This window comes from Hippoglossus hippoglossus, chromosome 14 (assembly GCF_009819705.1).
Source record: "Hippoglossus hippoglossus isolate fHipHip1 chromosome 14, fHipHip1.pri, whole genome shotgun sequence".
Taxonomy (NCBI): domain Eukaryota; kingdom Metazoa; phylum Chordata; class Actinopteri; order Pleuronectiformes; family Pleuronectidae; genus Hippoglossus; species Hippoglossus hippoglossus.
In genome coordinates this window covers 20,475,312-20,503,124 of record NC_047164.1, presented here as the reverse complement: position 1 = coordinate 20,503,124, position 27,813 = coordinate 20,475,312, and the positions used below count along the sequence as shown (strand labels likewise).

The 27,813-nt window shown below is 46.7% G+C and overlaps 1 protein-coding gene across 10 annotated transcripts in view; it reads right to left on the bottom strand.

The window, feature by feature from the left end:
- auts2a (activator of transcription and developmental regulator AUTS2 a) overlaps positions 1 to 27,813 on the bottom strand; it is a 297,717-nt gene that overhangs the window by 8,608 nt on the left and 261,296 nt on the right. For 5 of the 10 annotated variants that reach the window (XM_034605861.1, XM_034605859.1, XM_034605863.1 and 2 more), the window contains 4 exons: positions 23,048 to 23,096; positions 4,171 to 4,735; positions 2,532 to 2,824; positions 914 to 1,152 (listed from right to left, as the gene is read on the bottom strand). In XM_034605861.1, the coding sequence (XP_034461752.1) occupies positions 914 to 1,152; positions 2,532 to 2,824; positions 4,171 to 4,735; positions 23,048 to 23,096 (1,146 nt within the window). Of the gene's footprint in view, positions 1 to 913; positions 1,153 to 2,531; positions 2,825 to 4,170; positions 4,736 to 11,433; positions 11,671 to 23,047; positions 23,097 to 27,813 lie in introns of those variants that run through there. The other 5 variants (XM_034605864.1, XM_034605862.1, XM_034605869.1 and 2 more) reach the window with 3 other exon arrangements.

The following is a 27,813-nucleotide window of genomic DNA, read 5'->3' as shown; positions in this document are numbered from 1 at the left end:
ACATACTACATCACTAACTGTGTTTTATATCTTAGAACATGCTTACAGATTGAGATTATGATTAAAGGTCCAAGATCTCCGAGATCAAAGTTCAAACACTTCCTAAGCCAGACCGTTTTCATCCTCCTCTTTCCGTGATCATCTCAAGACCTTGTAAACTAGCGTGGGCTCTGTGTCTCATTTGCTCTCGTTTTAGTGCAGCACAGGCTCGGAGTGAATATTTCCCCAGTCAAGACTAAACACTGCAGCCATAAAGAGGCTTTTTATGGCCTCATTAGCTGTCAGAGGCCTCACCATGCTGCCTTTGAGGTATCATCAGAGCCAAGCAGCCAGGCAGAGAGAGTGTGTGTGTCAGTGTGTGTCAGTGTGTGTGTGTGTGTGTGTGTTTGTGTGAGCTTTAGGACCAGCCACCCATTGCCTGTGGTCTCCCCCAACAAACAGCAGGGCTCTTAACACAAGGTATTTGCCAGTAATAAAACCCCCAAATGGGCCCAAATGATGTCATTAAATTCAGAATGAATTAAGTGTATTATGTTCTGAAAGCTGGCTCTGAAGTTAACATGCTTTGGGCGAGTTATTGCCAATTTAGAAAATAACTGCGTTCGAATCTAGAGACGATGCCAGAGAAAACACTAGAAAGGCTTTCTGGGAGAATAAAGGCATCATTGTGGTGTGGACGGACACACATGGTCATCATTGAAAGGCCGCCACAGAAACTCACAGTGTGCCGCTCACACACATGTCAAACTGTGAAATCTTCACTCTCCCTCCCACAGAGAGAAAACACTTTCAGGGCCATGCCCGCCAACTCCTCGACACGTGTAAGTCATTATCAGAAGAAACTCTTTGGTTGTGGTAGTATGACGTCACCCCCCCCTCCACCCCAATACAGTAGTGTTCTACTTATCCTCACATTTCTGCCAGGGGTACGCACCATAGGTGGTGCCGGGGTGGGCATGATGGCGTGGGGGAAGGGCGTGAAGGTGTGCTGGTGGGTGTGCTGGTGGGTGTGTTGGTGCTGATGCTGGTGCTGATGCTGGTGCTGGTGGAACTCGGTGCGCAGGTAGGGGGGAGGGCCCAGCGAGGCGCCGCGGTCGGAGTTTTGGGAGGCCAGGAAACGGGTGTTGAGCTCCTGGCGCAGAAGTTCTTGCTCTGAAGTAGAAATAAGAGGACGGGATTAGAACCAGATTTGTTAATGAGGGGAGAGTTCACACATTTTTACACAACAGACTCTGAATATACACTCAGTGACCTCAGAACCGATGATGTAAGGTTTTATCCCAGGGACCTCAATGTGGTAAGGATTGTGTTGTTGTGGATTGTTTTTCTATTGGATCTTTGTTTATGGTGAATATAAAAGTTTGTTTCATAGGGCTTAACAAGGTGCGACATCCTCCGTCCTTAACCCTCAACAAGTGGAAGGAAAAAAATCTTTTTAACAGGGGAAAACTAGAGAGAGGCACATGTGAGGGATCCCAGGACGGACAGAAGTGCAATATCACAATGGAAAGGCCTGTCAATGCTTAAAATATGTACACATAAGAAACTGTCTGATAGAGATGAGGGAGCAGTTATGATATATATATATATATATATATATATAAAAGGAGAGACAAGCAGTAAATGAGTGTGATTATTAGCATGTCATTTTAAATCTAAACGCGGCTCGACATGATTAAAACTGACTGACTGCTGGAACTGTCAAATGTTGTGATTTGATACGCTTCAGCCCCTCTGAGAGAACGACATCTGTTGTTCTAATAACCTCTGCGCAGCCTGTGGAGAAAGAATGGATTTCAAGTAATCGCTGGCTTTTCTTCTAAATTCAACAGAGCCGGGCTTGAGAGATTATGTCTCCTCCAGTGTAACCTTATCCTTCCTATTCCACAGTGACTCACTACAATATTTTCTGCATTCATTTTGAACCTTTATTGGTCTGGGAGTGGAGGTGGAATTTTCTCTTCATAAAAATTTCATTAGTATCTTTTGAATAAAATCCAGCTCGCTCTGTTCCGTATTGACCAAATTGATTTCTCACACATGAGCACCGTTCGAGGTTCAAATGGAAGTTCTTGGAATGTCGCCCCCTCCTCCTCCCACACTGACCCTGACATTTAGCGTAGCAGCGCTGCATGGAAATGTGCACGGGGTCTGGAATCACTTTTGCTATGTGGCCTGACTTGCTGCTGGATATTACTGGTGTGTGAGAATCGGTCAATCAGAGCATGACAGACTGAACTTGAACTGTCCACACCACTATTAACACACAAAACGCCAGGCATGGAGCACATGCAGATCATTGTGGACTCAGTGGCTTGATTCTCTAAATAATGACCACAGTAACACTCTGTCTGTCCACCTGTCTCCTCATCTCAAACGCTTTATAATCAAATGCTGCCTGTGTCTCGACTGTCCCCAGCAACAGTCCTATTGCAGCAACTGACTAAAATAAGTGTCAGTCAATGTACAGTCCTCTGCTACACCACTTGGGGGCGGTGTGGAGACATTTGCTTGCAGCCTGTGGTGTTTACCTGAATAGGCACTCCCAGCTGCAGGATGTCCAGGTGCTGGCAGGGCGCTAGACGTCAATGGTGGTGGTGGAGGTAAGGCTGCTGGAGGAGCGAACATATTGGGGTGATGTGGGTGTGGCGAGGACTGCAAGGCAGGGGGGAAGCCGTGGGGGGTACTCTGGTTAGCAGCCAAGGGCAGGGGAAAGGTAGAGGCTGCTGCTGCCGCCGCGGGAGGGGGCGGGTGGTGGGGGAGGTGAAAGGAGGGACCAGGGGGCCCGTGGGGCTTGGAGCCTGGGGTGCTGCTTCTGCTGCTGCTGTAAAGAGAGTGTGAAAAGAAATGGGAGAGATCGGGAGAAAGAAGCCATGTTAAGTGAGGCGCGATATGTCAAAATTAACACTTGTTCCTCCACGCCCCCTAATCTCCATCTGCTCCGACGTTCAATTCCCTGCACAGTGTTTTCACACCTCAACTGTCTTCTCGCTTGTGCTTCACAGAATTCAGGACAAACATGATTTGTGAAAACACCACATTCGCAGCACCCTCAGATGCAAATAAAACACCACTGGCAAGCACAACAGAAGGAGCATCTGTCTTTGAGCAGCTTCTGTTAAGGCACTTCCTCCAGAGCCAGGTAGCGAACATGTGCATCGGAAATGGGAATCGAGGGAGAGAGGGCGTGTATGCATGTGTAAGCAAACAGTCTTTTGTAGTGTGTGTGGGGGTTTTCCCTAGGGGCAGCCACAGAGCCTGCGTCTCCACAGCTCTCCGTACTAAGCCTGAAAGCTCATTTGCAGCGCTCGCTCTTTGCTGTGGGCCCCGGCACCCGCGATTACTCTCAGTGGGTGCCAGGGCCTGTTGGGGCTCTGCCAGACTGGCAGCGCTGGCACAGAGAGTGGGAGGCAAAGCCAAGTCCTGAGAGCCTGTGAAGAGCTGTTGTTGGGACTGAGTGGGTTCTGAAGGAGCCATGTTGGAGTCCTGGAGTCTTTAATTAATGAAGCATCTCATAGGTCTCAGTGCTTTTCCACAGATATGGAACACAACAGATTAAAATTGGCCTTGAATTAGCTCTTGTTATTTTAAATTTTTTAATCAAATGAAAAATAACCGAGATGTAGTTGTAGTGAATGTAGTTGAATGTATCAAGGGGAGTTCTGCTGCAGATTCTTTATAAGGTGACAAAATGACCATCCCTCTGAAGAACTGAACTCTATCTAGTCAAATGAACACGGCTCTGAGCCCATTTTCCTCCTGTTCTGCACAAATAAAATATGTGTATGAGTATGCTACTGATTCAAGGTTATACTAAACTATTGCATATGATTCCAGTATAACCGATGGGGGCTGGAAACTGCACTGATGACAATGTGGGTGGCTAATAAATCAGTGGCACTCAGGGAGCAGTGTGGTCCTTTTATTTCACTGTTATTAAACAGTGCTACTGTTTGGCTCAGGGACTTCCAGCTCTGCCTGATAGCAATTTACATGCTAATGGGCACCGTGCGGAAATCCAGCTCAAGAGATTTTCTAGTGTTTTTCATGTGTATGCATGTGGAAGTTTTGTCTGTACTGCATCGCAATGTATAATGAAACAAGACAATTGTTAGTAATGAACAGATCATTATCCCAGAACTGTGTGAGCCTGTGGGATTTGAGTCTTACCTGTGGCCGTTGAGGTTAAGGCTGTTGTAGACAGACAGGGGCCGGGAGTGGCAGCGGGATGGGGGCCGGTGGGGCCCTGCCTGACTGGGATGCTGTTGGTGAGGGTGGTGAGTTGGGAGGGCAGGCGATGGTGGATGTGGGTGAAGGCTGGGCGTTGGTGATGGCCGGGGGTGAGACAGCAGTTCAGGCTGATGCTGGGGCCGGGGAGGGGGGGGCAGCGAGGGCTCTTGGCCCTGTGCGAGAGGCAGGGCTGCGGGCGTCTGAGGCTTGGGGAGAGCCTCTGAACGTGGGGGCGGGTGGGCTGCGGCCGGTGCCTTGGTTGGGCTTTTCGCCTGGCTCCAGTTGGGGGACAGGGGCTGGGGGATGGACGGCTGGGGCTGAGTCAGGGGGATGTCTTGGGGGGGCAAAGGCTGATTGGGGGTGCTGGCTGCAGGGGGTTGGGGGTCCCTGCAGTTCTCCTGGCTCCGCTCTTGACTGCGCTCTAGGCCTGACACCTTGAGGAGGCCTGGGCCGTTAGGCTCCTGGCTGCCATTGGTGGAGGGCACATCAATGCCAAAATCTGGAACTGTGTGAAACAAAGAGAAAAACAGTGTCAACAAAAACAGCATCTCCAGTAACAATTCTTAGTTTTCAAGCTCAATGTTAAAATTAACACAAAGATAAACACATTTTACAGTTTGGTGAGAACACCAGTCACGATCATGGCTTTCTATAGACATTCATACATCAGAGGCTCAGCTCTACAGCTGTGAATAAGCACAATGTCCACCGGGATCAGTAAATAAACAGCAGATGAAATCCGCTTCAACACAGATGATGTACGTGAGCTGCCGGTCTGTTGTGGACTCTTGTCTTTCTCTCTACCTCCTCCTCTGCAAACTGGCACACACACATTATTTTCTTACTCTTCCTTCCCACACTGACAAACCGTGCTGGGGTTTGCCGAGTTGCTGGCACGAGCATCAGTCCCTTCCCGAGCCTTTAGCACCGTCCCCCGGGAGAAACTGAAATGTGTTTTTCTTGTTCAGTCTAAATCAGTTTGTATCGTACTCAAGGTAGATTCTCAAGGTTAAGTGTGTTTTTCTTTGGATGACAGAACCTTCACTTTCTACACAAATTCAATGCATTCTGGTCAGATGTTTAATGAGACATTGTGTTTACAATGTTGGGCTCAGCATCGTGATGACTGCCACCCATGAGACTATGCATTTGCTGTGAACCTTTGATGCTCACCACTGGTGTTTCTATACCTCATGCTAACTAGCTTCAGATTGATGAATGTTAGCACATATTACAGGACTCATTAAGTCACTTTTGCATGTAGCGTGAAGGACGGCTGCAGATTTAGCTAGCTGTCTGATAAGGTGAGTATTAATTTTATGGAGTTTGAATAATTACCAAATAAGAAATGACCTGCCATTAGAAGCCCTTGGTGGACTCCATTACGTCCAAAGTGTAAATTAACCAAAAGAATGAAAAACGGTTGCTGTACAATGTTGAAGTCACACAGAACAATAGCTAATAGGCCCACCCGCTCCAGAGGCAGAGAGGCTCATGGGGGATGACAGTGCATACATAGACTGTAATTAACTCTCCCATTGGCCGCAGGGGGGTTCAGGGGAAAGAGCGAGGGCTCCTCCTACCCTCAGCGAAGCCGGCTAAATCCTTCACCTGCCAGAGAGGTGTAGATGGGGCCCAGTTCCCATGGGCTTAGACAGCAGCCTGCTCTGCAGAGCTGCAGCCTGTCACACTGACTTCCATCTCACTGACACACGTACTCCCTCTAGACCAACTCCTGTGAGAGCAGGCTGAACTAACAGGGCCCAAGGACAACCTCCGCCCATTAGCATTAAAATGCTAAGTGAGGTATTAGCAGCCGCAGGTAATTGTGATATTGTACATAAGGGGTCAGAGGAGGTAATTCCTGATGCAAGATCACAATCAATATCAACAATCATCAGCCATTGACTTCTGCTCTGTGTGGGTGAGCTCACTGGGACATTTGCCAGCCCGTCAGGAGAGGAAAAAAGATTCGCTTTACCAGGTTGAAGTGTTTTTGTAACAGTCTCTTTTCCGCCTTTGGCCGAGAACAATGATGAGAAGTCGCAGTATCATGCAAATAGGCATCAGCCTTCAGAGCTAACTTACCCTTACATAAAAACTATAATCTCTTCTCTGGCCGCCTGCACACGAGACACGTCCCTGTCCAGCTCTCTCGTGCATCAATGAACAAGAAAGCCCAGCAGCCCTCGAATCCATCTGCCTCCTCCATGTCAGTCTTCTCCACTTACAAATGCTATTACCGGTCAAGAGAGACTGCTGATGGCAAACAACTTCACCGCAGCAGACAGGAGAGAAGAAATCCCAATTCTCAAGTCTTCCGCTGCACCTCTGAGTCTCTGAGGTCCACGGCTTGTTTTGAGAATGTGCTAACGCGCTAAAAAGAAAGTGTCTATTCTGGTCATAATGAAGACTCCAGGGCCAGGCGGAGCGGGGAAGAAGAGAAGAGGAGTATACACCAGTTTCCCTCCCGTGAGGGTTCATTTGTCAGTCTTCTTCATCCCTGGAAACAAATAAGCGCAATTCCCTCTTGGTTTGCTTAAAATGTGGAGCCCTGCTGTTTCAGGAGCATTGTGTGGTTTCTAACTAGCACACACTGCTCGGTGAAGCGTTACAGTGGAGAATGAGGCCTGTGGGTGTGTGGGTTAGCTGAGGCAAAAGCGAGAGGCCAGATTTTAGAGGTAAATGGGGTATGGGAGGGTTTTTTGAGGGTCAGCCATGTGTGTGTGTGTGTGTGTGTGTGTGTGTGTGTGTGTGTGTGTGTGTGTGTGTGTGTGTGTGTGTGTGTGTGTGTGTGTGTGAGTGTGTGTGTCTGTTTGTGTGAGTGCTGGAAAGCCAATTATTAAGGCTGGTTGTCAGGGGACCCAGTGGAGGCTTAGGGGGATCACTCATTATCCCATGGTGAGCCATCTCCTACAGTTCAGTGTATTAGCTGCACACTCCACACTCATGGTTATAGCTACACTGCAGCATGTAATCATTAGATAGACTCCAACTCTGACCTGACTGCACATGATGAAATCTCGAACATAAAAATTGTATTAAAAACTACAATAAAATCAGTTATGAAACAGGTTAGTTGCAATGTCACTTGAGGGACCCATGTTGAGATCTTTGAAACAATCTTTTTACTGCGCTCTGATGAGAAAGTGACAGGAGACGTGTGTCATTCGGTTTAATATGGTGTTTGATCATTACTGCAGCACGTTGGGGGATTAATTTAGCATATTGTGTTTCATTAACATCGCTAGATACGACCTGGGCAATATAAATGATTAACAACTGAGCAACAACACAATCACAATCTTTAAAAAGCACAACTGGCAGCTCAGCACCTGTCCTTTTCAAAATACATTAGTGCCCAAGTCCAGCCAAACTATTTAGCTAATCTCTCTATTTTTCCTCCTCCGTCATGTGAGTGGGTGGTTATGACTACATCTGGGCTTGGAGACAAATTGCTATTGGGTCAACAGGCCTCTCTGACATCCCGGGCTTCTGGCCCTTGCTGTCAACCCTTCTGTCCTGTCCTCCTCAAAATAGCACCTCAACACATTCTAAACCCTCACACTCATTTATGGGATTTCATCCAGGCAGGGGTCACATAGCTCCAATCACACAAAACCAACAAGCTAACACATAGCAGCAGCCATGAGACTGACAGCTGAGCTATGGCCACAGTGTGTCCGTCACAGTTATGTACTGAGCAGAGGTGAAATGCAGGGAGAGTTGAACCTGTCATGCTGATTATAGTTCTGAAGAGATGAGGCTGCTGTTTGGCCAACGTACAGATCCTTTATTTCCTGTTAATTCACTCATGTTTCATGCTGACTGTCTGCGTGGATGGTAAAAGTGTTGTGTATGCAGTACGGTAGCGTGAGCAAGCGGTAGATAGTGCCGCAAATAGCGCTGCACACACCAAGTTAGAGATATCTTCTGTTATTATGAGAAGTGTAAAAGTATTTTTGGTTCATTATGAAACTGTGGCGTAAATAACTAGAATATGGAGGGCCGCCACCGATGAGATAATTAATGTGAAACACTGCATGCGACATTTTGGAAAGAAGCAATACAACAGGTGGGTTTCCAAACTGACTCAAAAGCAAAAGGTCAACAATAATACATGGATTCCTATAATCATTACTGGACGGTGGCCAACTTAAGGTGATGTCCACCAATCTTTTTATAGCAACACATCAGCGCCTGTGACCTTCGCCTGAAGACAAAACAGTACCAAAGTAAGTAAGAGATAATTCCTACATCGACAGTCAACATCTCTATTTACAGCAACCAGACGAACCCGAGCAGGTTCAGAGTCACTGGACTGGAGGCTGTGAGGCTGCGACAGCTGTGTAACTGTTGAGAGCTTCTAGGAAACAGGTGCTAATGGTCAGGGAGGTAGGGAGCAAGGGAGGGGCAGGTCTGGAGGGAGGGCAGTCTGCCTGTGTACTTGGGGGCATGCGTTGATGCAATGATCAGCAACCTGTGGGTGCCAGTGTCATGCAGCAGTAAGACCTACGACTACCATCATCTAGATGTTTAGCAGGTGTATTTGTTAACCGTGTTCACCATTTGATTTGATCACGATTGCTTGCTCACATTTGTTAACTAGCACGAATAACAAAGTACAGCTGAGGCTGACCATTCACTTTGCAGCTATTTGGTCATAAAGAACTGGCCCAAAAAATGTACCTGATGATGAAACGTGATTTTTAACAGTTAATGCAATTCATCTTGTGTGGGAACATAATTGTAACAGATGTCATGAGAATTCATCAAATGTCAGCACGTAGTACTGCTGAAAGAAGTCATTAATATTCATCCTATGGGTACCGTTGATATCTGTATCGGATTTCTTGGTAATCCATCTAATGGTTGTGTTGACATATCACTATACTCACCAGGTGAGACTGGGGCTAGCAGCATAGCATGCTAAAGTCAATAGAAGTAGAAGTGATGGCAATAGAGGCAAAACAAGTTATTCTCCGCTGCTGGAGACAGCTCTTAGTGGAATTAATGCTGAATGTCTCCACTACACATCTATTATTGCTAACAATGCCTGTAGCTAAAGCAACATATAGCTCCTTTTAAAATACTTAGTGTGCTGAACAAGGACTTGTTGCCCTCATTGGAATTTCTATTTCTATCATTGGTATGACTCAGTAAACATTAATAACAATCAGGGTCTCTCTTTCTTGTGGACTGTGCATTCTGAAAATGGCAAGTCCCCCGTTGTGGAGAATGTTTTAAGAGATTTTTTTGCCTAGGGCGTCAGCCTGGAAACCATTTAGTCCCTGAAAAAGATAAATAAATAAAGATAAACACTTCATACTCTACATATTTAGTTTGACAACAAAATTTGAGTAGTAATTGAATAGCAAGTGATGACAGTGGTCTGACCTCAGGAGTGGTTTAAGCACCATGTGTTCCCCAAAGAGCTCTTTGGAGAGGGACCGGGCTGTTTATTTGTTCTTAATGAAGACTGCCGTCACATTAATGGTGCACATCTTTAAAAGATCTCCTTCCCACAGAGAGGAGAACAATAAACAGCAGACTGCTAGTTTCTGTCAGCTTCCTCTCTGTGGTATCATCAGTTTTGCATGTTCATGAAAGCCACAGTCTGAACTCTGAGACCCATCAAGCCGATGTACAGCAGCATCTTTCCCTTTTCTCTCCATGTTTTTGTGCCTTTACAAAAAACTGGCAATTTTATTAGGTACAGATATACATGATAATGCAGTCCAGAACAGCAGCCCTCCAGTGAATAAAATGCGTGTGAAACTTACAATGTTCTCACACTCAGGAGAGTCTGTCTTCCTCAGTGAAATACCCTGGGGTTCATATTAGTGGATGACATCTGAGCTTAACTCCCATGTCTGCAGGACTGGAAGGTTTTCAGATCCCTAATGTTCGAATACAAGTGCCCACAGTGGCAACAGTCCATGAAGCCTAAGTCTGCACATTAACCAAGGGATTCATTTCTTCATCTGCAGACACACAACCCCACAATGCACCTCAACAGAGGCTTTACGTGATCCATCTTTTTCCTGCTATACTAAAAGCTACAGGGTCTCCAAACGTTTACAAATGTAACATTGAATTGAAAAGCTAGGACTTGTGATATTAGCTCAGAAACCTTCCAGGGAGATTTCACCCTGATCTCATAGCCAAAGGCTCCAGAGAATCTCCAGTCCATTAGCTCCTCATCACTCCCTTCTTCAGCTCTGAAGAATTTAACAGCATTAGCTGCTCTCAGATCAGTAACACTGTGATACCCCTTTACGTCTCCGGAGTGTCGGAGCACCTCGCAGCAATGAGTTCACAGCACACAGGCATGCATGTTGGACGTGCCCCAGATGGGAGCTCAAGGCTCAGGGGGCCTGACAATGATTGACGCCTCCCTGCTGGTCCTCCCAGACTCTCCGTCATGTCAGCAACTCTCTAAAGCTATAGCCAGGAGGGGTGTTGGGTTACACAGCATGGACATCCTACTGTGTGGAGGGTCTTGGACTGGAGCTGTTTTATTAGTGCTAGACTCCCAGGGGTGGCTGGGGAAGGGGAGTGGGAAGCTAAACACAATTAAAGGAGGGGGTTCGGGTGAGCAGGCCAACTATTCTGGCTGTGAGAGCATGACATGTGTAGTCTTTCAGTGAGAATACCACAGTGTGCTGATATCACCTCACAGTAACACAAACCGCTGCTTTAACAAGCACAGATCGAGCAAGAGGCCAAAAGCAGGCGGGCGGCAGGGGGAGAGTTGTTAAGCCGCCTCTCTTAACATCTATATTTCATGCCTGTCTCGTTTGGTTTATGAATTTTGCATTACAACTTGTAAAGCCAAAGTTAGTGCGTATGTAAATATAGTGTGTGTGTGTGTGTGCAGTGATGTCATGCTGCACGGTGTGTGCAGCTATCCACGCACACACAGCCCACATAAACCCCTGACTCCTATTATACGATAGGACTGTCTGTTGCTGTGATCTTCTGTGAAATGGTAGCAATCTTGGGTAATTGAGCTGAGTGAGCCACTGAATGTTCTGAGCTCTATTGACAGATGCAAGGCCATGAAGTGCGGCTGTCAGACCACAGATCACAAGCACTTACACATGTTTACAGTATGAGTGCAAGCGAGAAACGAAGGACAAACAAGAGTGACAGAATTAGAGCACAAAGGGAAAGAAACTTGCTCTGTCCTGTCTGTCCTACCTTTCTTAGTATCCATTCGTGCTCCTTTCATACTCTGTCTGGTAGGGCCAAAGTCTTCTGTCTTCTCTCTCTCATGTCATAACGAAGCCATTTACTATCAGAGAGCTGCAGCGACAACACACTTCCACCCACAGTAGCTCTGATTACAGGTGCTCCTATAATTGCTCTTAACTGCTTCTGCATCTCAGTCCTACTGCTCCCTTCTCACTCCACCAGCATGTGGAAAAGCTGCTGCCTTGCTGCTTAGACAGCTCCCAAGGCCTCAACGTTTGGACAGCCCCCCCCTCGCCACTCCCCAGTACACCATCACCATCTTTATGTGCACATGAGGATGTAGCAGTGGGGTCAGTGGTAGCAGAGAGTCTCACTTCCAGCTCTCCTTTAGAGAACAAATCTTTATATATCCCTGAGGGTGTGAGGTCAGGCTGGAGGGTCCGTAACGGGAGAAGAGCTGGTTCAGGGACTTGACGACAGGCATGCTGGCACAGGTGACCGCGAGAAGGGCTCGGTAGAAAGCCGGCTAAAGGGCCAGACTTTTACAGCTAGGGGCCTGTGCAGGGCAGCCCTCAGGGGGACACTTGTTGCCCGCGGCTGACAGATCCTCTGCAGGTTTGGCTGTCATGCCAAGGCTCACTGAGGCTTTGAAATAACAGCAGCGTGTAATGAGGAGCCGTCCAGTCCACAGCATTGGTCAGCACACACCGTCACAGTGGTGTAAAACTAAACTCAGAGACAAGGCAGCTGTGGAATGAGCCAAACCGTTTGACCTCAAACATGTCACATGTACATAAGCCAGCTGATGTGACTCCTCACAGGCCTTGATATCTCTACTAGTGAGGAGTGAGAAATGGTCGGTGGCCAATGTAGATGTTTTGTGTTCATGTTGTTCCCTGGAGAGCAGTGACAGGGCTTCTGAGAGGCCCACAGCACGGTACATCTCACCATCTCTCCTCCTCACCCAGCCATGAACCTTCTCTGCCAGTTCAGCCTCGCAGCAGTAAGCATATGTGCACATACCACTATTGATTTAGACAATATTTTGAGGACTGGGGGGAAAACACTATGCAGACTGAGTCATTACAGTGTTATACATAAGCCATTTTCAGATATGGGAGTTAACAACACAGCAGGATGATTCCCGCTCAGGTGCGTTCACAGCAACACAGAATTTTCGGGAGCGTTCAGGTGAGGGGTGGGGCCACAACAGGAGGCAGGATGTATGTAAGTGTATGAATTCCGCTGCGTAGATCACCAAAAGCTCTCTTATCACCAGAGCTCTCTTGATATCTTTGTTGGCACTGCTTTTTCATCTTGAGACATTTGTATTGATTTGGTTTTGTCTTGCTTTGTTTTGTCGGTGGCATCTTAGAAACATCATCAACATGCCACCTCGTTGCCAATCCTCCTTAGATAATTTCCTGCTGTGTTCTCACACGGGCTCACTCGGACATTATCCAGACTTTTTACCAGGTGGCTGGCAGGAGAAACTCCAGAGAATGTCAGAAGATTATCTGGAGTTCAGTCTATGACTGATAGCAGCTTTTATCACTATGCTGTGAGAGCTACAGTTACAGTTTGTCACTCTGGCCTACGGAATGTCAGCAGCACATCATGAGACTTTTTACACACATGTAAAACATAAAAGTGGCTTTCAAGGGTTCCCTTGTGAAAAACACAAGTTATGTTTAAATTTAGTGTTTGTCAAATAAAAGGTGTGTATCTTCAGTCAAATGTATTTCTGTCATCATAAAACATTTACAACCCCCGCGGCTGTCAGATCCTTTCCAAAGCAGCGTCTGAAGACTGTAAACTACACTAAAGTGACAAATTACAGGTGGGGAAGAGTTTAGGTCATAGCAAAGACAAATACGCCTAAAAACAGCAGCAACATCTCAGAAAAAGGAGTGTCAGCGAAACTCAAGCCTTTCAAACCACACTGACTGGCACTGCAGCATGTGTTTCTTGTCAGTCACTGTGGCAGCTTAAGGAAACAATAGACAATCGCCTCTTGAACCAACAGAGTACAAATGCAGACATGCTTAAATCTCAATTACAGTCACATGGTCATAAAAAACCCACACCCGCTCATAAACACCTTCAACTTTCTCTCTGACTCTCACACACACACACACACACACACACACACACACACACACACACACACACACACACACACACACACACACACACACACACACACACACACACACACACACACACACACACACACACACACACACCTCTACCAGTCAACAGGTCCAATGCCACCCTGGTTGAGATCAGTACTGCGGCTCTATGTCCGCTGGTTGGATCTGTTCTGTGTTGGCCTGTTCTCCATGAAGCCCTTTCAGTCTGTCAGCGAAGCCAAGTGGACTGTACCAAGCCAGCCCATGGGGGTTGTCAGTTCATTGTACAGTTGGCTCCTCTGAGGTGATGGACAGCCTTGGCTCTCTCCCTCTTTCAAGACTCTCCAACTGCATCAAGGGGTGTTGACACTCTGCTCATCCATTGTGTCAAGTGGAAAAAGCTCTCTTTCATTCTCTGTTGTTCCTGCTCTTTCCTTTCCCCCTCCCTCTATTCAGCTAGGAGGCTGAGTAGTAGAGTAACTGGCTCGCAGCAATAAGGAGAGTGACAGCTCGAGCTGACACACTGACACCACTGTGATTTCACCAGGGAGATAGACATGGAGGGCTGGAAAGAGAAATCTGTCCCCAGAGAGTCATCAGTCTGGGCCTCTTTCACTCTTTTTCAAATGGGGCCAACTGGTTTTACACACATCCACACTGCACATTCCGACTGCTCGCAAAGATCAGATTAAATGCAGCCTGTGCCGTGTGTTAAAACTCATTCCACAGGGGTTACAGCTTGAATGCATAGATCAAATGTCTGAAAACCTGGAAAAGTGTCAATTTCCATGTAGCTGTTTCTAGTTTAAGTCTTCGTCGGCATTACAGAAGCTGCCTATGTGTCTACATGCATGCAAGCGATTCAAGTGCTGTCTCATTATGCCCTTGCTCAGGTTTCACTGCAGTTGGATTAGCGGAACACCCGAGGCAGAGTCAGAGCCGTTAATGGCCATCTCTCCTCTCCTGTCCACTCGGACTATCCCTCCTTCCCTCTGGCCAGGAAATGCTGTGTGGTCCGCTGATGAGGTGGTGAACCTACCCGTCGCTCACAAAAGGGGAAGCTGGGAGGTGTAACCAGGCCCAAGTTCTTACTCTCTTCTGGCTTCCCCTCTTTCTCACATCAACATGCTTTTCCAAAATAACACCACAAATTAGCTGAGGGCTGCTGGCAAACTTCACAGTGGTGAGCTATGGCTGGGGGACTGTGATACTTGGCGAGGGAGGGTTAGAGTCGGGGAGGCTGTTTGGGATTTAAGCTGTTTATTTGAACTACACTCTCATCCAAACAGTCAGCTGCACCTCTGCTCCCTCGTCAAGCTTCAGAGCTTAAGCTAGGATTGTGGTGTTAGTGGGGAGAGTACAACTTGATACCCCCCTTCTGGCAGCGGCTGCCCTGAGCTTGGGTTACTTTATGGGAACAATGCGGCCTCTGTCCACGGCCTCCTACTATGTGAAGACATGGGCTCAGACAGGCTCGCTAGTGTCAGGCATGGCCAGGGGATTCATACATCACAACACCACACTGCACACAGACTGAGCGCAGGGTTTAGGGGGAAAAGCTTCCAAACACAGCTTCCCAGCTTTGCCTGTAAATGGCCCAGCAGAGCCCCTGTCTCAGCGCTCTAAGAGCTAAACCAGACGTGCAGCCCGTACCGGTGCAATGGCCCGTTTGCTCTTGGCTTGAAGGGCCTGAAAAAGTAATCCCTTCTGGGATTTTGGTTTTTGTACAACAGTATTTACAGTAAAACCTGACACATGGAATAAAGAGGGAATGTTGGAACCCCGAAATCAAATAGCTCCCCCCTGGAGCAGCTTAATCTGCAACAGATGGTGACAGTCTGATGGACGTTGATGGGTTTGGGCAGGCCTCTAAGAACAGTGGCCAAAAGCCAGAGATGATGAACCACACGATGGTGATAAAATGGAACACTGTGCAGCTCATTACACTTTGTTTATATCAAATGCACATGCTTTAAAAGTTGCCTTTCGAGAATACCCCCCCACACACACCACCAAGCACAAATTAACCATGTCCTCTCCACCCACTCAGACACAGTGGGTATTGAGATGACACCAAACACAAGGGGGCGATATTGTCCTAAAAGTGACATAGCCCCATCTCAGTTTCCTAACACTGCTTGTACCTGACGTTATGCAGTCAGTAGCCTGTGGAATTATAATGAAATGCAGTTGGAGACAATGAAAGCCAGGGAGTGTGTGTGTAAGGCAGAAACACATGCAAGGGATCTATGGACCGCTGCTAACAAACCAGGATCCTGCTCTGTAGTCCTCTCTAATCTGCCCCGCGGCTCATCAGGGCTTTATTTCTGCTCTGCATATTTATGAGAATCAGAGAGGGTGAGAAAGGAAAATAAGATAACCTCCTCTCTTGTGGGAGAAATTAAAGCCTTTCTTTCATCAATCCTGATCAGAGTCCTCTTGCTCTCTCACAGGCTTTTGTGCCTCTTACAAGGCTGTATTTACACTTTCACTTCCACAGAACTGACCCTACTGTGGTCCTGGGAAACAGAAGAAAATCCTAAACATCTTCTCTTTTTTAGAAAAAAATTAAAAAATCCCAAAGCTGCAAGATGGCAGTAGACAGCATTGGACCTCAAAGTCTGACTTTAGGTGTCTATTTCCTGGATTCCTGCAGTGACAGTTGAGGATTAGAGAGATTAAAGCAATGGTCATTTATTTGATGCAAGAAAAAAGCTTGAACACGATGTCAACACCCTGTGGTGTCTGAGGAATCCAATCCTAAACAGTTCACACTATTTTACTATGGGGGGCCCCCTGGCATTGTTTTATCTAACTAACTCTCCATGAATATGTAATTCAAAAGGGTGGTTCCATTAACTGTGTGTTGTTATCCATCCTTTTCATCAGCGGGATGTTTTTTTAAATAAGTGAGACCAAATCCGACTTCATGCTGCTCAAAGCAACACCAACACTGTTGGAGTGAACAGTATCGTCTTATCCATGCTGTTAATCCCATCTTCTTTTTAATACATGTGTCTGCAAAGCTGCGTGTGTCTGTTACAGAGCCCTCAGGCCATTCACCAGAATCAAAATCTATTTGATAGAATGACATCATGATGCGGCTGCTGCTTAAAACACTGATTTAGAGAGGCAGTGGGGGGAAAGTGGCTGAAGGGAGAGGAGCTAGAGAGGAGCACAAACTGTCAGACACGTGGTAGATGACGATAGAAGGGCCGGATCATTCCAGATCAGCACTCCGGCCGTTATGCATGCACACATGCGCTCACACACACATACACTCACACCTCGAAGCCACCACGAGGCCTCATTAACGCTGTATCCTCTCTGTCCATCTTTGGCAAAGTCACCTCTGCTGCAGGGACCAAAGACGGACACAGGCATAATTGGCCTGAACACAACCAACAGTGCACTGGGAATAGCTGGGTCTTGATAAGTGGTTGTGTGTGTGGTTGTGTGTGTATGTGTGTGTGTGAGAGAGTTACTTTGACCCTGTTAATGCTGCACAGTTGGCAGGAGAGTGGCTGATGTCACATTGGATCAGTGGATGCTGATGATGATGATGGGGGGATGCCTTCTCCTGGGAACACCAGATCGGTGCTTTCAACACCTCCATCCATCACCACTATCCTGTGGCATATCCGCCGTCAAAAAACATCAAGACACAGACAGCAACAAAAAAAATTCTAACTATAAAAAAGGATATCCACTCTGAAGGATAGTTCACGTAAGGTAGCGGCAGCTTTGGCCTAAACCCTTCATTTAAAAATAAAAATAGATTTAAGAGATGTGAAAAGTGAAGTAACCACAACCACCGCCATAAGAACAGCTAATCGGTTAAGTACTTCAGCTTCACCTAGACCAACACAAAAATGCCTCAGAGCATTAACAGACATGTACAGTTGCTCCCCATTCAGCCCTGACTGGCTGCTAAAGCACCACATATCTGAGTGGGGCAGACACAGAGGGGCCAGCAGGGAAACTAAGGCCTTTTCACTTTGATCTCTGGACTGCAGCCCATTTAAATGTTTGTGTTTGAGATGTAGACCTTTAATTTTGGCCTGATGGGTTCCAGGCTCTTTGGGTTTAGCGTGGTATGTCGGATATAGGAGTGTTTACACAGTCTCCCTCCAGCTCTCCTGGTGCTGAAATAAGTGCATTAAGATGGATGGATTTACTTAGTCTTTAACCTTGGGATTTGGGGAACAAACTCTGAATGACCTCTTTGTGCTGCCGGAGGGGATGGAGGGAGAGCGCCCCACACTGCTGCTGTGTGTATGCTTCCCCAGCACCAACAGACCCATTCACAACATCCTTAAACTGATCCTCAATCAACACATACGGTATTTTATACATATTGAGTTACCTGCCAGAAAATCTGAATATGCTGTGACTTTAGCAGGTCAGATATAAGGAAAACACAATATTGATACTGATAATGATGGGATACATAGTGGTCTGTTTGTGCACCATTTTGTTGCAAACCAGTCTCAGTCTTCAATATCGTATTATTCATCTTCTATGCTGACTGATTGCATACAGTAAACCAATGTTAAATACACAATAAGGCTCACTGGAAGAGCATTCCCTTCAACTGAGATCAGAACTAATGAGCTCTGAGCAACCCAAATATTTACATCGTGATTTTGTGAAATACAGTAGCCATATTTGTCCGTCTGTCAGGTAGACAAGGTAATGTGAGATGTAGACATGGCGTCTGGGCCATTGTTTGCAAGAGCGAGGCAGTAAATCAGCCAGCGCTCCCCTTGATTTGTTAACCTTTGTTTGGCTGTGTCAGCAGAAGAGGCATGGCTGGAGCGGCCCCTTTCATGCTCATGAAATACAGCCTCTCCGTCTGTGGTGGCAAGCATGAAGAGGAAGGGGGGGGCTTCCCACTGTGCAGTACAGGATATTGAGCTTCCTTTACCCTTTAGAGATACATTAAATGCTCCTTGTGGGGGATAAATAACCAATAGAAGCAAAGACCACTCGGGAAACGCTTGGAATCTGCTTCAGTGATGTATCATTCAGAGTTAAGTCCTCCAGATCCCCGTCTTATTTCTCAAAACATTCACATTTATTAAATATCAAAAGAGGGGTATGATTCGTATTAAGCTTGCGGTTCAGCCAAAACAACAACAATGCTTTGTTCCAGCAGTAATGTCTGGAGGGAGGGTGCAGCAGCCTCTCTGTGACCTCACAGCCCTGGGGAGGGGAAAAAAAGAGACCGTCCTTGACTGCAGCCGTTCCTCAGGACGCACAAAAGGCCAATGGTAGTCAGGTCATCTTTCCACTGCGCATCAGGTCAAGTTTCATGGGCAGCCCTGATTTCTTGACATACCAACCCACACAGACGGCAGAGGTCAGCGAGAGGGCAGAGCAGGGAGCCCGGGGCAGTAAACCAACACTGGTGCTGTGAAAGGCCAACCTTCTCTTTCCAGTCCACTGAATGAGTTAAGGAGCTGCCTGGGTGATTTGTGGCGTGAATGTTGCTCTCTATATCACTTGAGATTACAGCAGGTGGCGGCCCACAGCCTGCAAGTGCACACAGCTCCAACACCAGTCCTCCTCTCAGGAAGCCCAGAGAGAATGAGACAGGGAGAGAAAAACAAGTTCTCAGCTCCCTCCCACACAGTAATACGCTCACAGGCAATTTTGCTGCCGGCGGAGCTCTCTATGACAATCCAGGGAGCTCTTCAGCTCTGATATCTGCCACAAAAGTTCACCTCCGCTTTTCCCTTTTCCACAATTTTTTAAACAATGTCATCAGCGCTGCAAATTACACCTCTCACATCGCATAGTGTTCTCCCTCCCTCGGTGACAGACGCACTCAAGCCCGACACACTTCACCAGCGGCGCTCTTCACGCTGGCGTCAGCCCCGGGTCTCGCTGTAGCACCGCTTCATTTTCACATTAACTCCAGTAAAGCATGGTGAAATCAGCGTTGTGCTGAGGGGGGAAACTGAGAATCACTACACTGTGCACTTCAATTCACCCCCACACTGAACTCGCTCTCACATCGCAGACACAGCTGCTAGTGTCTCACCGGGGACTGGCTGCTATAATACATCTACCAGATGAACTCTCATGTGCATTATCCCGACTCCCTTGAATAGAAAATCACAAGATGAGGATATTTCTAATAATGACCACAGTTTAAATATGACTTATGATAATGTATACACAGGTAAAAGGTAATTCAAGTCTGTGTAAAGCATGTGTATAACATTAAGTTTCGGTATCACGAAAGAAAACGTATTATTCTTTATTATGAAATGCTAGGGGCGTCTCTGTTGAGGACACAGACACCACGCATTTCCCCTTTAACTCACTTCAGCTGTTTGCTCTGCACCCGGGTTTGATTGACAGCTTTCACATCAGCGCTAATAAACCGAACCAAGCAGCAAAACAGACCTGAGTTCGTTTTAATTGAACCAAACAGGTTAAGTCTGAAATCACAGCGTGCACTAACAACCCTATTAAAAACAACCTATCAATAGGGGCTGGGGGGGGTTCAGTAATTGTAACATTACATTCCGAAGCAAGAAAAATCCCCCTCAGTCCATGTTTGTCATCACACACAAATAAAATGATGAGCGCACAAGGAAACATGTACAGACAACAGATGAAGGACAGATGTAGAAGATCAGATTATTAAAATGAGATTGTCTGTGAATCCCAGTTGTCTCCAGTGACAGTTTGTGAAAGTACCTGATGTAAAATGGTCACTAAAAGCATCCATTCCATTTTAAATAGATTCCATCTATAGGGCACACACCAGACTCAGCAGTTCACTGATGAGAACATTTTTACGTCTACTCTTGATAAATGGCACTGCAGAGCTTTTTAAATGTCATCCGGCATTATCTTAATCTTGCTGCTGATGCTCGGCTCGACAAACAATGCACGTTGAGCCTAGTCTGTGCTGCGCAGTGACTTAGGTATGCGAGTCTTCAGGACAGTCGTCATGACAATATCATGAAGGATTGGATTGTATCTGGGTGACAAGATATTACTGGCCTTGGGCACAGCTTTAATCATTTGATAGATCTGTCTGCAGGACTCTGTGATGACACACTGCGCGGGTTTGTCATTACAGATATCTGTATCAACCCAGCACTTCAATGGACTCCCCAGACAACAGTCGCAGCGTTAATAAGGCTCGGTTACTGATTTCCACCTACAGCGCCTTGAAAGCAGCTGAGACTTCGGCGAAGTTGTGTATTTCACTGGCGGCCAGTGGACTACGCCGCGTCTTTTCGAATGGCTCCCGCCCTCCTGCAGAGCAAATGAATTGGGATAGGTGGCTGACACCTGCAGGCACATCAACAACCACGGTAATTGGAGCGAACATTTAATGAGTCCAAGTTAATGAAATCCATTCCTGAGCAAACTGAGCCCAGAGTGAGCAGGACTGAGGGAGAAAAACAGAGAGGGGAAGCAGGAGAGATAGTGCTGGTGACTCTAAGCTCCACATCACACACGAACTGTTGACACCGACGGCCCCGAGGTGACGCTGGCAGACGTCAGAAAACAAGAAAGCCGCATTCACATCAGTTGGATTTCCCTTTTTTAAAATGCAGCGTAGGCCCCGGGTGAAAAAACTCTAAGGCTTTTGAGGGAGCATGAAAAATACACAGTAATACAGTAATTATTGAGCAGGTGAGAAAGCAACGAGATTAAAAGATGAGGGACCAGCGCTAAGTCTTCAAAGAGATCTGACGTTGCCCTGGGCTGATTTCTAGTCCTGCTGCAGTGGAAACGGCCGACAGTCAGTCATTAGCAACGCTGCACGTCAGCTGCTGAATTACAATTTACTCCTCATATATTCAGTGCATCTTACCTTTGTTCCAATCCGTCACAATATGATCAGTAGTAATAGCACCCAGCTTTGAATAATACACACTGGTTAAATATTTTCTGATACTATGCATCTTTTGAAGCCTGGTGTATTCACCACAGACACTTTTTTCAGCACATGATGTGTGAAATGTTTACATCTTCCCCTGACCTGCTTCCCAATCGTAAGTAAAGATAGGTTCTTAAGGCAACTGTAGATTTCCACACTTGCAAACTAATGACTCGTGTAGCAGCATCAGGAATAAGGTTTTCAGCTTTGCTTTGTTTGGCAGTTGTTTTTGCATGCCGTGTTATGAATTTGTTACCTAGAGCCAAATAAGCATTTTATGTGTACCAACAGGAAAGTGCACAAACCGTCACACAAATAGAGACTTTTTGCACCTGCCCTTTGGGCAAATATTGACATTCATACGAGCCTGTTCCGCTGTTTTTGTTGGAGCTGTTGCCCGTCCAGAGGTTTGGTTGAATTACAGCGCTGGTAATCCCCTCCAACAAAAACCCACCTGACTCTTTAATCTCAACACCACCCTCCATAAAAAATACCAGTGGTCCTTGCTCTCCCTGCACCTGGATTCTTTTACTCGCCTTTTGCAATAGCAGCAGGATTTAGCATTAGCATATGGCAGGAGAAGGGGAGGGGACAGAGATGGTAAAAGGGAAGAAAAGAGGGGATATTTAAATGGAAATAGGGGCCAAGAGAGTGGACTATCATGCAGCGGAGAGAAAGCGTATTTTGTGTACTGTTTCCCCAGTCGGGTCCTTTCATAGAGGGGGAGAGAGGGCGGCCTTGTGTTGATTTAGGCCACACAAAGGGGGCCTTAATCCTTTCAAGGGAACCAAATAAGTCCACAGAGGAGCACGTTCAAAAGGAAACCTTCCTGTCAAGCGCGGCCATTGAGCCTTCCCAATGGACGCCACAAATCAAGCCCTGGAGGGAATCAAAGGCCAGAATGTGGGAAATGTGTTTGGAGGTCCGCGCCGAGGGGAGGTTCAGGGACCTGTCATCAGCAGTCGGCCTTGTTTCTGCCACAGTCCCGAAGGGGTCATAACCCTCATCTCCGAGCCTACTGGCCCTGCATACTCATCCCCCCCCACACCATTACGGAGGAATGTCCATTCACACGGGGCACCTCCATTATCCCTGAGCCAGAGAAAATGGGGCTGCTTTTAACAGCAAATTAGTGACTTAATAATGAGGTCACATGTGGTGTTGGCACACACAGGCCGTAAGCAGATGCCTGTCCTGTCCGCACTTCATTCCTCTACAGCCTCAGTGCATCCTCCTCCTCTGGCTGCAGCGCATTACAGCACATTTCTAACAAATGCCACATTGTTTCCAAACCATTACATGTCACATACATGTAGAAGCCTGCACTGAGCATGTTTCTATGATTCCATCTGATGACTGCTGGCACAAAGACATTTTTCTGTTTTATGAGTAGATGTGGGAAAACAACAGAGCAGTGTTTCATATGTGTGCGCCTTGAATGAATTTGATCAGATATGTGGAGGTGATGCATTGCATGGGCGTACATTACAATAAGTGAACTTGGACGATGCATAGCAATTGGAATCATACTGTCATCACTGCAGCACAGTAAATGGTGAATATAAAATAATATCTGTACCTTTAACTGCGGCTGTGCTGAAAAACTTCTCGGAGCCGGCATTGGAGACCTGGAAGAGAGGAAAATGGAATGAGCACAAATATCACACAAATTGCAACAGCTGAATATAATCCAATTTCCCTCCAAAATGTCCACACCGACCCCTAGATAACATTTCTAGGGATATCTCAGACTGCCGACTGAGCAGGCATTACTGGGTTATGTTAAATGATTATTATGCCTTAATCACCAAGCTGTCATTGTAAAGTAAACGCCTGAACTCACCCCGATAAGGTTTATTAGATGTGATTATCTCTGACATCGTGTGTATTTAACAGAGGGTCTCCGTTTTTTTACTAAGACAAGATCAGATTTAATCTCCTTTAGGGCCAAGACATATCCACTGTCTGCATCCTGTCACATCCACATTATGGCTACAATTATTCGGGGCACCTGAGCATCATCAACTAAACCAACACTGGGCACGAAGACTCGAGCAAAAACAAGTGTCTCTTAATATTCAGGCCACTTGATGGCACTGTTGCTCCGTGACAAATCAGTCCCATCCGTTCTCCTGGAGCACGGACAGCAGCACCGTGTTAGAAATAACGTGCAGGGATGGGAATAAAGCCTGAATTTGACAAATAATAAAAGCACACACGCGGGTGAAAATAATAGAAAAATGTCAAAAAATAAACTTTACCTCAATCACCAAATTTAGGAGAATTATAATGAAATAACAAATAAGTGCAAGTTGCTGAGACAGGACAACACCCGTAAAGCTGGGAGGGAGACAGATACAGGTTTCTCTGAATAAAATGAATTTCTGATAAGTGGCTTTGTGGATTCACTGGTCTCGGATTTCCATAATTTTAAATTGTGGGCCGCAGATGACGCGAAGGCATTATGCTTTCACACATTTTCTTGCGATTTATAAAAGCTTAATGACAGGGATATTCAAAATCTGCGTGCACTGACAGCCTGGCTATCTGCACACTCATGTTTGTATATAGTCGCCTGGCTGTTGTTTGGGCTGCAGGAGAAAGAAATCAGAACAGGAGAGTGCAGTTAAACACCTATTCTACATCAGGGCTGATTTATCGTTGAAATATTGTAATTGATCGGGTATCAACACGGCGCTGACAGTATGTAAACAATGAAAGCAGCAGAATAAATGACAGCAGGAGAGGTGGTCCAGTGGTTTCTGTTCTAAAAATCCCATTCAGAGCGTTGTGCCACACACATACACACGAGCACACGCACGCACACTGTTAAATACATGTTAGATTATAGGACGGATCAGAACCAGCGCGCATACCTCAGATGTGGCACGGTAAGCGAGAAGGCAAATAAGTCAGGATATTACTTTCTCGGTCTGGTAAATGTGGCCTCGTTTCACATTCTGCTTTTCAAATCATGTAATCCACATAAGAGGCGGCGAAGTCAACTCCTTTTAAATCGAGGACAGCCATGCGGAGAGACAAGAAGCCTTTCCAAGAAAAAAAAAAAAAATCCAAAGCCGCTCACAAAGCTACTGCGCCTTCTGGACAAAGGGAACCATGTGTCTGGCCACGGAGAGCTTCTGTGACCGCAGCGAGGCGACGAGAGCCAAACCCCCTGGTGCACCTTCCTCTCCTGGTTCGGAACCCAGTGCTGTTTTGACACGTATATATTCTCCTGTCGGAAATATCCGTGAGTGGAAACAAGCAGGATCCGGGAGGGTGTGTGTGTGTGTGTCGGTGCGCAGAGAGGGGCTGCGTCCGACGGAGGGAACCAATCCACCAAAGCGCACGGCCAGTTTCCCCAGTGGAGACAGGGGCAGTGAGCGGAGATTCACAAGGTAAGAGCCCGCTGTGAGTTCAGCTGCAGAGCCAGTCTGCCGTTCTCTCTGAGACGGATCCCGGTCGTTGGCACTCGAGAGCCTCTCCCCATCCGCTCCTGGGCAGCAGACAAGCTCCCATTCATCCAGCGACTGACTGACTGAGCGCTGCTGCTGCTGCCTCCACGCCTGGGTCCTCCCACTTCCTGATTTACAGGCGGACTTGGATTCAACCTCGGTTGCTCCTTCACAAGACCAACACTCGCGCTTTCGGCCCCCTGAAAAGCTCTGAGGTCACAGGTGCGCACATCGGCGCGCTTACCTTGTGCGTAAAAGGCGCGCAAAAGGGAAGAGAGCAGCGCACCAGAGCAGGATACGGAGCCACGGAGAGAGAGAGGGAGGGAGGAGGGAGGGGGGAGCTGAGGCAGAAAGATATTCTTTCTTTCACTCTGTACTGAGTGAGGTGATGTCAGCCGCTAATGAATTTCCCAGTAGGGTGCCGCTACCGTGAAGGGAGGAAAAACAAAACGCTCCTTTATAAACAGCATGCACCCCCTCCTGTCTTCCTGTTGGATCAACTCCCGCTGCACTGGCCTGAAGGGAGGTCAGCTAGTCATATAAAAAGCACTTACAGTCATTCAGCCTTCAGTGTGAGCTGGGAGCGCTCCATGGCCCACCCTGACGGACCTAAAACTTAACGAGCTTCCGGCCCCACACCACAGACATAAATCACAACGACCAAGCTTATTATTATGTGATAACTTTTCCAAGACCTAGAATGATTTTCCCTCTTGCATGTCTGCCCAGGCAACACAAGAGCCCGGCTGAAACTGTCCGTTTCTTGCTCCAAAGGGCAACCCTCCAGTGTTTGGGGCCAAAGTGAGGGGATCACACAGATTTATTAAGGTGGGACACTATCCTGTTATGATTCACACTGCGGGCCTGAATGTACTATTTACCTGAGAGGCAACAGCACTTATCATTCCCTGCTTGTGTCCCTCATCTAAAGCGAATTTTCCACTGGTCCAACTACCCACTAACGCCTTCGAACATTTGGCTTTTGTCTGCAATGGGAATATTGCAACTGACTTTGCAGTAGACACACGTTTGAATCTGCTCTGGCTCCGATCCGCATTGATGGAAAACGAGACATTTGGATAAACCTGCTAATTTGGCAAGATTGAGATGAGAGAGCAATTTTGGTGCGTTCACGACATCGAACATAGATAGAACTGGGGAAAAAACAGAGAAACAAACTCCTGGCAATGGTAAAGGAGTCAATTGACTTTGTTAAATGGGTTCAGCCATGTTTTAAAAAAACACATTAACTCACTAATGCTGGTGTAAAAGAGGTATAACGCTGGACATTGCTGGAGAATCCTCCTAAAGCTGCAAACCCTTGCATTCTACAGCTTGTCTAATGAGCATTAACCCACTGGCTGGGAGGTCAATAGATCTACAATGGAGTCACATTGCAAAGTATTTCCTTGCCAGCTCAGCCCAAGCAACCACGGAGCAGAAAACAGACTTAGCTCATAGCTGCGATGCTAATCCGTCCCTCGGTAACGAAGAGACCGAGGCTCAGTTGGCTGCCTGGGACCGGCCGTGCAGAAATGGAGTCATGGAAAATGGGATATACTGTTAAGAGTGGCAAATCAAACCCTCACACATGAGAGTTGACACAAGAGCACTTTCCCCAAACTGCAGTGAGAAGTTCACTTTTAACATTAAAAACATTATTGTCCCTATATATACGTTGTAAGGCTGTCCATAGATGCACTGATGGCATACAGAACTAAGAATGTGAAGTACCATCAGGGGGTGGGAAGGATTGGCCTCTGATGGCTGGTTGAAGTCCAGCCACTTGGTTGAGCTGCAGAGGATAAAGGCTGTGGTCACAAAGGGCCTGGGAGAAAGAGCAGCCTACATGCCCATGTGCTCGTCAAGTCGGAGGCTCCTGCTCTGCATCCTTACGTGTTTCACAGATGTATGCATTGTGCACGGAACCTCTTCAACCAATGAAATAATTAACCTCTGCCTTACCGTAGCTCATCGGCTGTGGGAAAACATCTTTGATAACAACTGTGAAATGATTTAGCTTTACAGTTTTTGTTCATGAGTAATGCACAAACAGTACATCATGTCTAAAATTAGTTGCAAATGTACTAACTGTGGTTACTAATTAGATCACAAGGAGTCTTATGTTTGAAGTGGTGATAGTGATGAAACATCAAGAGCGAATCGTGGTTTGGCTTCAAACGCATGACATGGCGGGCTTCGAGATATGTATTTATACAACTCCCACCGTCAGAAAATGGCTACCAGTCCTTTTCACGGGCCTGTGCAGCTGCAGCAGCAGCAGCAGTGAGCGAGTCGCTGTTCTCTCTTTTAAATGGCCATTATCAGATTTGAGAGCGACCACAAGTCTGTGATTACAGTCACGCTGCCAAATAAATCAGCGTCCGGATCTCTCACCACACATTATTTTTAATTCAAATGAAATGCTGACAGAGATTAACATGCACATACAAAATGAGAACCCTGCACAGTTTCACTGCGGAAAAACATCATCCTTGCTAGAGAACGAAGCACTGAGATCAAACACAATGTCTGGGTGTATGCTATGTATCTCAGTAATTGCTGTCTGGGCATGTAAGGTCTGTCTATAGACCATCAGCTTCACACTGACATTTTGTCATCTTTTATTCTTTTTTTTGGACACTGATTCTCCACTTCAAAGAAACCAGAGGCATGTTTGTCTCCCCCCAACACAGCCGTGGTTTAATTTTACAGGAACTCTCTTCTAGATTACAATCCCAGGGGACCGGCTCGCCTTTATGAGCCTTCCTGCCATTACACCAAATCTACCCTCGTTTAAAATATTACTGATAAGTGTAACATGAGTGCTGGAAATGGAATATGTTAGAAGCTCTTATTATGCTTGTAGACTGACTCCAGCCTCTGTCTT